This window comes from Plectropomus leopardus, chromosome 3 (assembly GCF_026936395.1).
Source record: "Plectropomus leopardus strain MGB_pleo_1.0 chromosome 3, ASM2693639v1, whole genome shotgun sequence".
Lineage (NCBI taxonomy): Eukaryota > Metazoa > Chordata > Actinopteri > Perciformes > Serranidae > Plectropomus > Plectropomus leopardus.
This window is the reverse complement of record NC_142178.1, coordinates 12,398,004-12,409,080: the sequence shown is the minus strand read 5'-3', so window position 1 is coordinate 12,409,080 and position 11,077 is coordinate 12,398,004. Positions and strand designations below refer to the sequence as shown.

Genomic DNA, 11,077 nt, shown 5'->3' with positions numbered 1-11,077 from the left:
ATTCACAGGTTTTAATGCTATGGCGTGTGTCAGCATGCTATTTCATGCTGTTTTGAGGTGTTTTCAGCTGTTTTTGGGACATGTCAAATTTTGGCATTTTTGCCTTACTATAGCCTTGCTTTTTCAGCCATTTTTTCAACATGATGTTTTCTGGTGTTTTGGACCATTTTTACAGGTTTTAATGCTATGGCGTGTGTCAGCACGCTATTTCATGCTGTTTTGAGGTGTTTTCAGCTGTTTTTGGGACATGTCAAATTTTGACATTTTTGCCTTACTATAGCCTTGCTTTTTTTGGTCATTTTTTCGACGTGCTGTTTTATGGTGTTTTCGGCCATTTTTACAGGTTTTAATGCTATGGCGTGTCTCAGCACGCTATTTCATGCTGTTTTGAGGTGTTTTCAGCTGTTTTTGGGACATGTCAAATTTTGACATTTTTGCCTTACTATAGCCTTGGTTTCTCTGCCATTTTTTCGACATGATGTTTTCTGGTGTTTTCGGACAGTTTTACAGGTTTTAATGCTATGGCGTTTCTCAGCACGCTATTTTATGTTTTTTTTTAAGTTGTTTCCAGTCTTTTTGGGACATGTCAAATTTTGACATTTTTGATATGCCAGGGTATTAAAAGCTGTAAAAACAGCCCAAAACGCTATAAAAAAGCATGTCGAAAAAAATGACCAAAAAAGCATAGCTATACTCAGGCAAAAATGTCTAAATTTGACATGTCCCAAAAACAGCTGGAAAAACCACAAAACAGCATTATAGCGTGCTGAGATATGCCATAGCACCAAAATGTGCAAAAATTGACCAAAACACCATAAAAAAGGATGTCTAAAAAGCAAAGCTACACTAAGGCAAAATTTTCAAATTTGACATTTCTCAAAACCAGCTGAAAACACCTCAAATCAACATGAAATACCATGTTGAGACATGCCATAACATTAAAAGGTGCAACAACGACCAAAAACACCATAATATAGCACGTCGAAAAAATTGCCAACAAAGCAAGACTGTAGTATGGCAATATTGTCAAAATTTGACATGTCCTAAAAATAGCATGAAACACATCAAATCAGCATGAAATACCGTGCCGAGACACACAATAGCATTAAAAAGTGCAAAACTAGCCCAAAACACCATAACATAGCAGGTCGAAACAATGACTGAAAAAGTAAGGCTTTAGTATGGCAATCATGTCAAAATGTGACTTGTCCTAAAAAACAGTTTAAAACAGCATAAAATAGCATGCCGAAACAGGCTATGGTATTAGAACGTGCAAATACCTACCCATAACACCATAATATAGCATGTTGAAAAACTGACCAAAAAAGTAAATACGATTGCCTTTTTGACATGCAAAATTATGAGGTTTTTGGCCTTTCTTCCCACTTTCTATACTATAACACGTCTCTGCAAGGTATTATATGATATTTTCAGCCATTTTCGGAGCTGTAAAAATTTTACTTCTTCGACATACCATACTGTTGTCTTTTTGGCCATTTTTTTGACATGCTAAAATATAAGGATTTTGGCCTTTTCGTGCCTTTACTTCTAGTAAAAACTCAAATTTTAACAGCTACTAATAATGGCTGGAAACAACATACAATAGCATGTCGAGATGCATCATATTATACAAAGTGGTAATAAAGGCCAGAAAAGGCCAAAAATCTCATAATTTAGCATGTAAAAAAGGCAATAGTATAGTATGTCAAAAAAAGTCAAATTTTGACTGCTCCAAAAATGGCTGAAAACGACAGGTAATAGCTTGTACAGACGCGTCATAGCATACAAAGTGGGAATAAAGGTTCAAAAACGTCCTGATTTAGCATGTTGAACAAAAAGCAGTATAGAAAGTAAAAAAATATGACATGACCAAAAAACAGCTGAAAACCAAAAAGTAAAGCATGCTGAGACACGTCATAGCATAGAATGTTGCAGAAACGGCAAAAAACACCATAATATAGCATGTCATCAAAAATCTGACCAAAACATCATAGTATAATATGTCGGAAATAATTTGACCAAAACATTGTAGCATAGTATTTAGTCAAAAATCTTAAAATAATGTCATAGTATAATATGTCATCAAAGGTTTGGTCAATCAGTCATAGTATAGTATGTCATCAAAACCTCGTCCAAAATATGATAGTACAGTACGTCATCCAAAATTTGACAAAGTATTCAATGTATTCAATGAGACTAATAACAGATATTTGGAAACAAAATGCATTTCCAATAAAAATTAAAATATTTCTGAATTTGGAATATTACAACCCCCAACACAAAAGTTTGTTTAAATGCCTTTGGCGAATGTTTAACAAAAACTGAAACTTTCAACATTGTATGCATTAAGATCCCAGCAACTCTTTTACTAAAGTCAAGTGAAGATTTAAATTAAAAAATGAATAAATTGAAAATAGCTCCCTGAGGTTTTACAAAGTTCCTCCCATGCTGACACTTTCTTTGCATGTATTGCAGGCTGCCTTCTCTGATGTTGGCTGAGTGTAATACTTTCATACTTCACTTTTGGATCTTTTCTTTCGTGTATCCATCTGTAATGAGAATTTCGAGAGAGGTGTTAGAAGGTAGCAAAAGGGTAAAAGGTGGATTAATTGGTCATTTTAAAAAAAAGTTTAAAAAATGGAATTTTAATTATCCTTGATCTGGCTACATCTTTGCAGTTGAAGGACGAGTTGATTAAAATCAGAAGCTCCTATGAAGTTTCCATCCCGTTGCTAAGTCCTGCAGTTCATTTTTTAAACTTGTATCAGAGTGGCGTTCATTACAATAAAACGCTGATACAAATACTTGGCAAAATGCCAAATATTTGCCATCGGCAAGGCCAATAATTGGTTAACCCCTTGTATGCAGAAGTGACACTAAAACATGTGGTGAATGTTAGGGGGAATGTGTGAAAAAAACCAAAGTGTGTTCTTTGTAAAGCTGATAATGCAGCGTGGGAGGCTGAGTGTCCTATCAGAGGCAGAAACAATCAGAGCCAGAATGAAGACAAGAAATAAACATGAGGTAGCAGGTAATACAAGGAATGCAAGTCAGGTAGATAAGGAAGATAAGTCAGCAAAGACGCATGTTTATGCTTGTACATGAACCAGATGAGGTTTTTGGCCATCGTGTCAAAGGCCATTAATTGTACAGCTGGAATAAAAAAAAAAAACGGACAGAATTGAGATTATCATTAACGCAGCAAGGACATTTCTGGATGTTGTGGGTGTTTCAGGAGAGGATGTGTAGCTTTTTAGAGAAGCTTTTAGGAGCTCTCAAACAACTGTAAAATAGGACCTTTAGAATAGAGTCAGAAATGAATGGGAAGGGTTATTATTATTATTATAAATATTTTTTTATATAGCACCTTTGAAAACAGCTGTTTACAAAGTGCTTTGACAGACAAAGCAAAGGCAGGAACTCACAGAGTAATAAAATAATCAACAAACATGCCAAACAGAGAAAGGTTTAGAGACGTCAAACAAAGAGACAAGAACAAAATACAAACGGTCAACAAGAATAAAGCACATAAAAGGAATAAAAGCTGTATAACTGGAAGATCTCAAGGCAGTGTAATTACTAAAAGGATAAAAAAAAATAAGGTCAGAATAAAAACAATTTAAGATGATAAATATGATATAAGAATTAATATAACAAGACAGCATCACATCAGTGGGGATAAAACATGGATATGTGGATGAAAACAGTTGAACAAAAGAGACAGATGAACAAGTAAATAAATTAAAAGAAAAAAGGATGGTAAGAACAGGGCATCAGAAGGATAAAGAACAGATACATGGAGTAAGAGCAATGAAAAGAGGAAGAGAGTTAAAGATGAATAAATAGATAAGTATACAAATATAGGTCACATCATATAAAAGCAAGTCTGTAAAAGTGAGTTTTGGGAAGTGAGTTAAAAGATGTCACTGATTCCGCAAACCTTATCTCCTATTATTATTATTATTATTACTATTATTATTATTATATAGTAAGTAGAGACCATAGAGCAGGGCTATTCAAATAAATTGCTCAGGGAGCCACATTTTCAAAAAGCTAGAGCCTGAGGGCTGGACATTTCCCGGAGCTATTATTCTTATTATATATATATATATATATATATATATATAAACTAGACACAATGCTCTGTCACATTTTTAAAACATTTATTTTGCTACATGGCAAAAGTAGTATGGTCATTAATTAAAATAGAACATAAATACATCACATACTTAGTTTTCTTTGCAACAAAAGCTCTTATAGCCCCAGAAGCTAAAACTTATTTGAAAAAAATGTACTCTACAATACATCATGTCAGCCATTTGGTATTATCTGGTCAGTTCTGACATCTCTGCCTATAAATAAAAACATATCCTTTCAAGCAAACCACAGAAGAAAGCAAAGAAACAGTCAAAGTTAAAGATGAATTAAGTTGCCAATGGATTTGATGATACACAATTGGTTACAGTAGCTGAACGTTTGGAACATTTTGACAGCAAAAGCTGTTTATGAAAAGGATTCTGCAATACGTGACTTTGACATTAAACTGAGAAAAAAAATGTGTGGAAAGAACATATTTTGATTACTTGCATTTGTCCACCTACAGGTCAACTAAACAAAAGAGCTGCAATTACAGTCTGTATGATGATCCATAAAACAGGAACAAACACTGACTCACTGACTGTCTTTTACATTTTTAACCATCTTTCTTGCTTTATATCTGCTTCATCCTTTGTGAAATACTTCACTTATTTTAGATGGACAATCAAGCTTAAGTTAACCTACACCATGTCGACTGAAACATTTTCCCTTTTCTTTAGGCACTTTTTTGAAAGGACAATGGCAGAGAAGGACGGTTCATATGAAGTGATGGCAATGCGCAAACAGTGATGCACGAGCGTGTTTTTATGGCGTTAATGTGAGAGAAACTGGATTCGCAGGTGTATGTTGAATATACACATAAATAGCCAGTTTTTTCCACGTTTGGGAATTTTCCCACATCAGTTCATACAGTCCAAAACTTGTGAAGTCTTATTTCTTATGTGCATTCCTCAGATCAGATGATGTCTGCATGTCAGTGATCTCCAGTTGCAGGGCACCTTCATCAACGTCAAGTTTAGTGACTAACTCTTGCACCCTTGGGGAAATATTTGCATTGGAAAATGGGTCCCTTACAAAATGCAGCAACTCTTTGGGCATATCAAAGTCATTGCATCTTGTTGCAAAGTTTTCACTCAAGTATTTATAAAAATCAGACATTACTTGAGTGACTGTGGCCCTTGTTGATAGTTTAATAAAATTAAAGAGTGTGGGAAAATGGGGCATCCTGTAAGTGAGATCAGTCCAGAAAAGAACTAGTTTCTTTTGAAACATAGTTAGTTTTTCAATGAGATCAACCAGAGTTGTATCCTTCACCTGCAGTCACAGATTAAGCTCATTCAAATGTTGAAAGATGTCCAAAAAGCACATATTTGATACAAATTCATCATCCAGCATTTGAGACAAAAACATGGCTGCTTTCTTGAGCTTCCTGTTGCAGAGAAAACGAACAATTTATTTCATAAAATAATAATAATTTAATTTATGAAACAGTCTGTGCTGAAGACCGGATGTTGATCTGATGAAAATAATAATGGACATAGCTGAGTCCATTATTTCTTTCAACTCACCGCTGAGCCGAGCGCACAGTATGCTCTGCTGGATGAGGCAGTGGTGCAACAGCAGACCGTCGCGCTGCCAGTCCGCTCACTTTGCCAGACTGTGCGCCATCTGTGACCAGCGTGTTGACGGGCGCCAAATCAAGTCCAACAATCCTCTGGAAAATCATTTCACCAGTCGTATGTCCCTCCAGTGGTATTAGGCCCAGGATGTCCTCTCTTGCCATCAAAAAAACAAATAAACAAAGTTGAGCTGTGTCGGAGTTGTCAGTTGATTCATCCACAGCCAGCGACATAACTTCCGCTTTCCTCAAGTCAGCCAAAAGACATTCAAAAACATCTGTAGCTAACACATCGGTTCTTCTTCCAGTTGATGCATCTAACATTGGTATTGACCTGATGCATGATATCACCTGGTCTCTCGCTTGAGTGTCCCTAACCACCTCCTCGACAGCGGCGAGCATGCAGTCTTGTACCTTGTCAGCGTCCGTGAACGGCCGCCTCTTTTTGCCAAGGATCCACGCCACGTGGAGAGAAGCCGCAGGTGCCTTCTGCTGGCGTGAGCAGGGTCGACTAAAGATAACACGGCTTCACTTGTAGTTTGTAGTTTGGGCTTTGGTTTTAAGTTTCAACAGCGGTGCGCTCATTGCAGAGCAAACACATTGGCTTGCCCTCAGCAGTTTTGGTGTAAACATATTTCTCGGCCTAATCGCTGTTAAACTTAAGATTTTCTGCATCAACCTTTCTTTTCTTCAATGTTGACAATGACATTTTGCCACAGCAGTTTAATGGAAATAACAGCTAACCAGCAACACAACAGTGCGGTGCGCAAAGGTGGTTTACGCTTCTGGTAGGCTGATACTTATGGCACAAGACCAAAGATGTACTACATGACAGGAGCGCTCTGTAGTTCCAAGGATTTATTGTGATAAAACGCCAGTCATTCACAAGTTTTTTTTCCCCCAGTTTCTAATTTTTAAATAAAACTGTAAATACAACTGATCGGCAGACCGGTCTGATATCATCCACGGCCCGGAGTTGGCCCGCGGGCCGCCAGTTGAATAAGCCTGGCTGCAGACTGTAAAAGACTGTAAAAAAAAAATTAAATCTTTATACACCGCCTATGGTATCCAGTAGATGGCGTTAATGCGACTTTTGGATGCAAACGTCCATGAAACACCAAAGAAGAAGAAGCTCACCGGAAGGTAAGTGAAAAAGTTGAAGCTAAATAATACACAAATTAGAAAGGACTCAAAGATGATTTAAATGCTTTGGACAGACAGGTTTGTTATGTATCGTCGTAACTAATTATATGCGAAATACAGCTAATGCCAGTGTTGCGTTGAAACGTCTTTTCGGGTGTGTTTACGTGTTCTCATAAATTAGCTAACCAGCCAGCTAACTTTCATGTTTTGTTATTATAGAAATTGTAGAAATTGTAGAAATGACCCCAACAACAAACATCTGAAACCCGGTGAATGAGAGCACGTGTTTGTGTTAATATTGTATTTTAGTACCACTCAAAGTACCACTCAGTGGCGTAATATAATATAATGCTACCCTCTTCTTTTATTTTGTTACATCTCTAAGTATTGTAGTTTTTACTTTAACACATTAGACAATTTAGAATATAAATTAGATGATAAACTCCAGCAGTTTATAAAGCGGTTAAAATAAGCTCCACTGCAACCAGCTGCAACATTAAAGTGATAAGCACGTTAATTCATCACTGATTGTAATTCAATAAAAGGCAATATTATTCTGAAGAAATTCTGCAAAATGAGTACTTCCTTTGGTGATGTAAGTATATTTTGATGCTAATACTTAAAGTTCCCCTCCAGACTTATTGTTTAAAATCTGTAAAAATACTCTTGTGATTAATATGTTTTTAGGCATAATTTTTAAAAAGTAAAAAGAAATCACTGGCTGGCAATCAGACTGACAATACGCCCCTTTTCTGGGGAAAACAATCCAGCAAAGTCAGCAGCATAAACAAAACAACAAAAAGTAATGTACACCTACTTTAAACAAACTGGTCTGAATGAATAACGCTTTGTTTAAGAGTTGCTGTGTATTCAGTGGCACCAACAATAAATCCAAAAATGCTAATCTCCAATTTGTTCCTGCAGCCTTGATGTCTCACGTTGTACCCATAAGTACACATCTGATGTACTGAGAAATTCTGGATCTGGCCTATTGCCTCGCCCACCAGCGCTGTTTGTGCTACGTTTCCCAGTAAAGAGCTGCAAGTGTCAAGATGGCAAACTGCAGAGGAAACATGGGAGAGTTTCAGCCATACATGTTTGAGCCTCAGTCAGACCCAGACTCAGACGAGGAGCTTTTTGAGCACCAAAATCAGAGACTAGCAGATGTACCAGAGTGGTAAGTGTAGTTGGCATCTTTTATGTGTTAATGTAGTTTATTATCTCATTAACTTGTAACTGGCTGTGCCTGACAAAGCAGAATTGTTTGTGAAACATGCAATAATGTCTGCTACGATGTCACATTGTTATTACGTAATAACGTACTTGAGGTCTAATCAAAGCGGTATTCCGTCTGAATTTTTATATGTGTGAAAAGTCTGCTGTGTGCTGGAGGTTCAGGTTTGTTTGCCAGCATTTGTACTTAAAACAGCAATTGGCTTTTGTAGTAGTGACGTACTTAATCTAGTTTGCCCAGGGTGACAGAAACAGAAGAAAAACACGTTTTTGAGTGGAGGGGGATCTTAAAATAACATTTTGAATGCAGTACTCTAACTAGTAACAGTATTTTCACACTGGCATTGCTGCTTCTGCTTAAGTAAAATATCTCAGTTTGTCTTTCGCCGTTGACACTTCCTCACAGTGATGGTAATGGAGTGATGAATACTAATATGACATGTTAATCCCACAACCTGCCGAAACGCACACAGGTGAGGATAGACTTTGATGTAACTGTTTGTGCGTCTTTGTCGTTTGTTTAGTGAAAGTGTGCGACACCCAGTCTTCACTGCCTCACCAAATGAAGCTGAGCAGGAATCTATTGCTGCTGCTTCAGTCCAGTCAGCTAAAAATGGAGAGGTAAATATGACTGACTCATTTCATATACAAATAATTAGTTGCACAATTGCCCTGTAGAAAATTTCTAACAATTTTTTGGTAATTGGGCCTTTTAATTTGAAGTAAAAACAGCAAATATTCTCTCATTCTAGCTCCTCTGATGAGCAAATTTGTCCTATTTATTTATTTTTTTTTACCCTTGTTCTGCTTTTTGTGTACTATTTCTTTTTCTGGCTATAACAAACTGCACACTACACGTGAAAATATTAACCTTCATTGACTTTCATTGGGATTTTAAAAATATGTCAAAAATATGTGCATGCATTTTAAACTCAGCAGCTTTTGGAAGAGCTGCTGCTTGTAGACGGAAAACAATTTTAACATTTATCAGACTGATTTAACGCTACTAGCTGATCAAATTTATAGATTATTATATATTGTTTTCAAAATGATAAATTTCTAGTTTTTTATAATTTATGAAGCCGTAGTGTTAAATGTGCTATATCAGTGAAACTCTAGTGTCTGTTTTTAACTAAGCAGTGTGCTGATGGGTTTATGCTCCTTGTCCCATTTTTAAGAAATCAGGGGAAAACAATGCTGTTTGTCAAGACGATGGGACGACAACCAACCAGTCACAAAATGACCAAAATAGAGGTGAGTCACCTTTACATCAGAAAAATCCTTCTTTGGTTTAAATAAATCTAAAGATTACAAGCAAATTGATGAAAAGAAATGTGAAGTCAAGTTTAACGGCAGTTTAAAACGGATCCACCCAGATTCTGAAGAAGAAGAGGATGAAGAATTTAGCACCTCATTAAGTGTAGGAGACGGACGCTACCTGGTGGATTTGGGGAGGTGAGCTGATGTTAATACCAACAAACACGACCCATTAAGAGGCTTTTGTTTTTTAAGTTGACTTCCCAACAGTATCATCTCCAGCTTTACATACCTGCATTATTTCATCGCTGTGTTTGCAGAACACAGTGAAACAAGCTCGCTGCTAATTATCCATCATCTCTGACTCTTTCAGTCCGTCCGAGTTCATCGTTGACGAAGAGTGCATCCTCCAGCTGTTCAAGACATGCAGAGAATGCCACAAACCATGTAAATATGTTAGAAAACAAGTCAAAGGACTGAAGCTTGTGGTGAATCAGGCATGCAGCTCGTGTCCAAGTAACTATAAATGGACTAACCTGCTCGAGGACGACGAGGATTTCCAGATAAATGGAAAAGATGTGATACACGGACAGGCCAACTCGGCACTCAAGTAGTGATACGAGCTAAGGTAGCGCCATGTATGAAGTGACGCTCCGCGCAGACCGTGATTGTACAGACGTTTCTTTGAAGCAGGAAAATGTTCCAGTTTATCATCTTAACTGGCGACACGGTGGACTAAGCAGCTGGATGTCGGGGGACGTTGTGCTGCCTTTGTGGAGTTTGTCCATTTTTCTCTGGATAGTCGCAACTTCCCTGTATGTTTGTACCCTTATTTGTTTCCTGATGCCATCAAACACCATCTAATGCAAGCGAGAGGGGGGTTACCTCTGCTTTTGGTTAGTAGTGAGAGAGAGATGGTTCCCTGAGCAAAGACATTCTTCTCTTTTCGAGGAAAACTTTTATCAGATTTCTTAATATGACATTAATGTTTTGATCTGGTTCGGTCCTTGTTACAGAGTAGTTTCAGAATGCGCAGCTGCTTCGACAAGGGTTGTTGTCAAATGTCAAATAATATTGAATATTGTTTTAATCACTTGTGCTTCATTGTTAGATGTTAAGCTCAAAACCTCATTTGCACCTGCTATAAAAAGGCAATCTGTATCAGGAAATGCCATCTGGGTAATGCATGGAACAGCACACAGGATGCATTATGACCGAAATGACATTACATGTGGATGTGGTCACTGTGACTGGATATCAGCCATATGTAAATGCTATCCCTACCAAGATGAAATGTCACCAAACTCTCCCTGTTTACTTAAGCAAGCCTGGCAAATAGTACAAATAGTAGCAGTAAGGGCTGCACAGTTAAATCAAAATATTATCAAAATTGCAATATGGCCAAGTTCGAAATCCAAATCGCAGGAGCCGTAATTTTCTATACCAGATCATATCAATTATTATTCATTTGGACTTGAAAGAATGCTTTTTTGGTATAGACCCTGGTAAAACTCACATTATCATCATTTATATATTTTTTATCAGTGAAAATAAAATGCAAAAATGACATTTTCCACTAAAATTTTGTGCCTCATCTTTTTTTTTTTTTTTTTTTGCATATTGTGTAGTCCCAGGCCCGATGTTTAATGCTTTCAGTTAAATTCAAAATACTCAACATGTCTATGTTACCATCCACATTATCATAATCCAGCCAGAACACCTTATTGT

The 11,077-nt window shown here is 37.0% G+C and overlaps 1 protein-coding gene across 6 annotated transcripts; it reads left to right on the top strand.

Moving 5' to 3' along the window:
- The first annotated feature begins 6,639 nt into the window (after positions 1-6,639).
- Positions 6,640-10,931, top strand: LOC121942385 (uncharacterized). 6 transcript variants are annotated; one of them, XM_088075640.1, is made up of 7 exons: positions 6,722-6,859; positions 7,784-7,806; positions 7,891-8,036; positions 8,617-8,713; positions 9,271-9,346; positions 9,469-9,547; positions 9,723-10,931. In XM_088075640.1, the coding sequence occupies exons 3-7, from the start codon at positions 7,912-7,914 to the stop codon at positions 9,961-9,963; spliced, it is 618 nt and encodes a 205-aa protein (XP_087931766.1). In that variant the 5' UTR covers positions 6,722-6,859; positions 7,784-7,806; positions 7,891-7,911; the 3' UTR covers positions 9,964-10,931. The 6 variants fall into 6 exon arrangements, with proteins under 6 accessions (XP_087931770.1, XP_087931766.1, XP_042341508.2 ...); XM_042485574.2 differs by having other exon boundaries at positions 7,784-8,036; XM_042485573.2 differs by lacking the exon at positions 6,722-6,859 and adding an exon at positions 6,866-6,937 and having other exon boundaries at positions 7,784-8,036.
- Positions 10,932-11,077: the final 146 nt, after the last annotated feature.

What these genes read in the sequence shown, in the direction of transcription:
- LOC121942385 (XM_088075640.1), top strand. Translation starts at nt 7,912, where the DNA reads ATGGCAAACTGCAGAGGAAACATGGGAGAGTTTCAGCCATACATGTTT. An exon ending in AGTCAGCTAAAAATGGAGAG is followed by an intron (nt 8,714 to 9,270) that starts GTAAATATGACT and finishes CCCATTTTTAAG; the next exon opens with AAATCAGGGGAAAACAATGC. An exon ending in ACAAAATGACCAAAATAGAG is followed by an intron (nt 9,347 to 9,468) that starts GTGAGTCACCTT and finishes GGATCCACCCAG; the next exon opens with ATTCTGAAGAAGAAGAGGAT.